Source organism: Corvus brachyrhynchos, unplaced genomic scaffold (genome assembly GCF_000691975.1).
Source record: "Corvus brachyrhynchos isolate BGI_N302 unplaced genomic scaffold, ASM69197v1 scaffold409, whole genome shotgun sequence".
Classification (NCBI taxonomy): Eukaryota; Metazoa; Chordata; class Aves; order Passeriformes; family Corvidae; genus Corvus; species Corvus brachyrhynchos.
Window position 1 is genome coordinate 1,907,496 of NW_008246059.1, and position 5,440 is coordinate 1,912,935.

Sequence of the window (5,440 nt, forward strand, 5' to 3'; positions counted from 1 at the left end):
AGCACCGGCCCTTCCCGACAGACCGTGCCTTCCGCCGCTGCACCCTCAGGCTTTACCCCGCGGGAATTCTCCTCTGGGTTCGTTAAAATGGGTGTATGGTACGAAGGGGGTGGTTGTCATCGTCAGGTCAGTCCTCGCCGCCGGGGAAAGGGATTGCCCAGTTCCTTCCCAGAAAAGCTGGATCACTTCGAGACCTGGAAGAGGCTAACCTTTTATCCAGAACTCATCTGCCTCTCCCTTGCTCCGTCACCTTATCTCCATGGGGACGGCGGCTGCCTCGGCACCTGTTGTGAGATAACGCCATGGCTAGAGACGGCTTAGCAAACTCCTTGTGCAGGGAGCCTCGCTGTTGCTGAGCCTGTGCTACACTGAAGGGAGCCAAACATGCCTCCTTTCTCAGGACCAAATTAAAATCCACAAGTTGCAGCATTTTGCTTGTTGCACTTTGCCATTGAGGATTTTTGTCATGTGGTAACAGCCACATTATAGAAACACAGCACGCGAGCTGCCTAATTACACCCATAAATACAAGCACAGAACGATGCTTATTGGATGAGAGCAAAGGAAGAGGCTCGGCAGCCCTGGAAATTCTTCGGCTTGCCTCTGGTAGTGATGCCTGGTTTCAGTGAAAGGATCATTTTCACTGCAGCAGGACTGTGATTGGTCACCCTCCATCCTAAAAGGGTGGATTACTGCATAAACCTCATGTTTCAAGCACTCTACTGGTGGATCTGGGAGATCAAAGTCATTTATGTCTAATTAAGAAGTCTGAAATGCATTAAGTGAGAGCAACAATGTGAATCCAGTAAGTTATTTTGCTAGTACAGTACCACACTGCTGCACCCCTGTGTGTCACAGACTACTGCATACCGTGGTCTTCAGAAGAAACATGACCACTTTGAAATTGGTGTCACTTATCAAATAAATGTATCATGTTTTCTCTTGGCACCAACCAGCTCTCTGAATTATGTCAGAGATAATTCTGCCAACACAGATAACATTACTACCGAGATGGATACAATTAGCACTCTTTACAGTTTGCTGTTTACATGTAAATAATAAACACATCCTTTAAAGAAAATAAACAAGAAGTGAATATATTAGTAAAAGAATAAGGTAAGCTGTGTGCTTTTAATATACAGCAGTGTCAATCAATCCTATCTGGATATGAATCTCTCAATAAAATGCACTGTATTGCTTTCTCCTCTCTTTTCCTTACTGCATCTTTTTATGAGGGATGCAGAATACCTGCTGACCTCTTCCTTTCCTTTCTGCCAATTTTTCCTCGTGGCTCAGCAGAAAACTGCATTTCTTGCTCACTTGGTACACATAGGCTTACTTCTACCAATGAACATGGGCCTGGATTGTTCGCTTTGGCAGGAAACAAAAAAAAAAAAAGAGAGAATTTCATATCTTTTCTAATACCCAGGAGGGAAAAGTTAGACAATCAAGTCTGCATAGGAAAGGCCATGTAATTTCATACCTTGGTATTGAGCCTAAATCTCTGTCTTCAGCTAAGACTTCTGGAAAGATAACTTTTATTCCATCACTATTTGCCTGCTCTACAAAAAATATATCTTTTGGATCTATGATCTCTTAAGCATGACAGTTTCTCATGCTACTACACCACTGGCTTGCTTCTGACACAGTATTTGAAGCATGGACCTTGCCTCTTTGGCTGCTGCCAGACATCCACAGGAGTTTCAGCATGCATCAGCTGCAAAAATGATGAGCTGCTTCCATGCCTGCCTGCCTGTAGCATTCTGCTGGTGTACTGCTAGCACCTGCTCCACCCCAGTTTCCTACCATGAGCTGACAAATACGGTGAGCCCAGGTTGTGTAAAGTAAAAAAGAAAAGAAGAATGAATGATGGCAGGGCTTTTTTTTTTTGTTTTGGTTTGTGTTTTTTAATTAACAGCACTACAGGCTAATGAAGTAGCAGTGCCAAGGCTGCTATATAATTCCTGCTTTGGTGCTTAGGAGATTGGACCTGGTTCAAGGTAGGGAAGGTACAAACTAAACTCAGGTGGGTTAGTGCTTCCACGACTAGGTTCAATCAGCAAAATGCTAGTTTCCCATTCCTTGTTCCCTAGACAGGAGGTAGAACATGATTGCCCAGGCAGGCTGCTGCTCCTGCTCTCCAGCTACAGTAATGCCTAGGTGCTGGCACTATCTCAGTGTCAGTCTGGCCTGTGAAAACAAGGGCGTTTCTGATTCCAAGGGTCCACCTCCCAGTGCAGAGAGGACTGGACCACCATCCCAGAGGTCCCAAACAATCAACGCCCAGAGTCTCCAGAGACTCTTCTCCGCAGTTTACAGGCAAAGTCTCACCATGGAGAGTTTGCTGGCTTTGTAAGAAGGTGTGATTTTCATCCTTTCCTGTTGACCCTTACTCTCCACCAGTCAGTTCAGCAGAGATGCAGTTGTCACTGGCATCTTTCCCAGTGGCAAGGATGCTTGAAGAAGTTCAGCCCCCTACAGCAAGTCATCCATATCCACTTGTGGCTGTTTACCACTTTCCATGGTGTGCCAGTGTGAGAAATTGTTTTACTGTCTTGTAACCTGAACTAGTGAAAGGGAGCAGAAAGGGGATTTTTGTCATTTCAGTAACTGAATTTTAATTGTGTTTTATCCTTCCTTGCCCACCAGTAGAGGCACATCAGCACAGCTGAGGAGAACAGATGTGCCCAATTTAAACTGCAACAACAGAAGCAGATGCAGACGGGTTTCCTGTCTGGTCTCAGTGGCATTCCCCTAACTCTCAGGTGCACTTCATGCCCTGGCTGTTCCCAAGCAGTCCTGGCTATGTTTGCAGGGCCTCATAACCTCACTTTAGTGGCACTGATGCAAATGACCACAATGTTGGTGCCCTAGTTAGGATCACACTCCAGTAGAATCATACCATCAAGGTAGGAAGAGACCTTTAGGATCATCAAGGCCACCTGTCAGCCCAGCACTACCACTGAAACCTGTAAACCACTAAACCACCCAGCACCAGATCCAGACGCTTCTTAAACACCTCCAGGGACGGTGACTCCACCATGTCCCTGGCCAGCCTGTTCTGAAGTCTGACCACCTTAACAATGAAATATTTTTTTCCAGTAACTAATCTGAATCTCCCCTGTCTCAGCTTAAGACCATTTCCTTTAGTCCTCTCACTGTAGGCATGGTAGAAGAGACTGGCTCCCACCTCAGCACCAGCTCCTTTAAGGTAGTTGTAGCAGTGCAGTAGCAGTGCAACATTGCATATCACAGGCGCAGCAGGTACACGGAGAATGGAAAGAGGCTACCTTGTCTTCTGCCAGAGCAGAAGATCTTTGGAGTAATTTTTAAAGTCTTTCAAAGGATAATTGATCTGCCTGCCAAAGGAATGGGATCTGAGGGGTTTTGTTGAAGATACCTTTTTTCTGAAGGCTGCTCAGGTTGTTGTAGTTCCTGGCATGACAGAAATGCTGATGAGGGTAGTGGGCTGGATTGTGTGTGGGTTAGATGGCTGCAGGGGATGTTGCAGCTGGTGATCCAGAGCTTGTATTTAACTGACAGTAACAGCGCAGGGAGGAACTAGGAGCTTCAGAAGACATTGATCAGCAAGACATTGACACAGAAAGGGGAAATGTCCTCAAAACTGCAGCCTTTATGCATCAGGTTAACCATTAATTGCATGAAGTAACTTTTGACTGATTTTTGACTCCACCTCTTGCAGGTCTATATTATCATGGCACCTCACAACCTGTACTGACATACAGTATAACATATTCCTTTTTCCCAGCCTGTCTGCTGCCCTTGTCCTCCTTCTCAGCCTAAATCCTGTCATCTCCTGCAGATAAGGCAGGTGTCAATATGAGTTGTTGCCAAGCCATGTACACTGTCACAAGGCAGGGTATTTATAGTCTCAAGTGTTGCATGTCCTCCCTGCCAACTTCTCTGGCCCTTGTATAATGGCTTTAGCACTGAAGAATCTCAGTTTTTTTCTGAGAGCAGTAGAATGAGGTCATCAACATCAGGAAATGATCAATTCAATGATTCTGCTGAAGCTAGTGGAAAGATTTCGGGTGCCAACAGCAGGTGTCAGACTGACATTCAAGTTACACCCTGGAGTCATCCTGCTGCATCATGGTGGGAGAAACCAGGTGATCCAATCTGATCTGCAAAGCTGCCTTGCAGCCTGGAGTAAAAGCTTGGAACATCCCGTAAAAGACAGAATGTCTCATAAAAAAACAGTTGTAGATATAAATGACCCAGATTTGCCAGTTGCATTTCTAACAAATTCAAAGGTTAGAATGCCTGTGCAATCCCATAGATTCTGTTTCCTGCCCTGGTTGAAGGCAGACAGAACAGGGCCATACTGTCTCATGTACCACAGTACCAGCCAGCCAGGGGTTTCCAAGAGCAGTGTCATTTAAGGGAGTGTTTCATTTTAATCACTGAAATTATTATGGGCATTTTTAAGGCCAAAAGGCAGCTAATCTGCCACTCTATATGAAGCACAATTAAGACACATGCTTCCAATTATTTCTGAGCCCAGTTGCTCATGAAATCTACCCATCCATGCCAGCCTCATTTCCACTCAGCCTAAAAATAATTTATAGCACTTCCAATTTTGGGATCTCTCCAGCTGTTTGTTTGTTATAATTTTTACCCAATATATATCTTTCTGTTCATTGTCATGTGTGGTGATAACATTAAATGTGGTATTTAGGTCTCTCACATCGATCACATATGTTTGGAAACCTGTAGATATTCCAGGACTTGGGGATCCTTTAACATGAACCTTGAATGAACATGAATGAGCAGAAAACAAATAGCTGGCCAATTGCACAATGATAAACATGTCTTACATTGCTGGGTGATTGGATGCCTTCTTTGCATTTCACCAGTTGAGACAAAATTGATAGGGAGAAATGCATGTCCTACATCAGACCTAGTTTGGTAAAGGAAATGACACACTTTGTAAGTAGTCTCCCGTTGTCATCTGTGACTGAGTCTTTTCAAACCCTTTACTCCCTATGCTCCTATGATTATTTCAGTACCTTGCACTCAAAAAAATGCATTTTGTTTTGATTTTAAATAGGGTGAATATAAATGCAGCAGCAAAGATGTATGTTTTGATAAGGCATATTTTGATGGTAGTGTTAAGAAGAGAATTACAAAGGGCAATTGATGCCTCATGAAAATATTAAAATGAAAAAAATCTATTCAGAATAGCTCTGGTTACTCCACTGTGTTTGGAGGGGGGAAGGGATAAAACCAGGCTCACCAAAGGTAAGCCTGGGAGCAGCACGCCAATGTTCGAGGGACAAAGCACTAGCGAGGTCCTTGTCTGCTGTCTCAGTGGAGATAGAGGATGGAGATCCATGCAAGGGTGTGAGGACTGATGTGCTAGAAATCACAAAATTGCCTGAGAATGGTCAGGTAGGAAATAGAGCTTCTCCCTCCATAA

The 5,440-nt window shown here is 44.3% G+C and overlaps 1 protein-coding gene across 1 annotated transcript in view; it reads right to left on the reverse strand.

Moving 5' to 3' along the window:
- Nucleotides 1-3,043, reverse strand: part of CARMIL1 (capping protein regulator and myosin 1 linker 1) — a 197,305-nt gene extending 194,262 nt beyond the window's left edge. Inside the window, 1 exon segment of the mRNA XM_017746126.1 lies at nt 2,989-3,043. Within this exon segment, the coding sequence (XP_017601615.1) occupies nt 2,989-3,043 (55 nt within the window).
- Between the last annotated feature and the right edge of the window lie 2,397 nt (nt 3,044-5,440).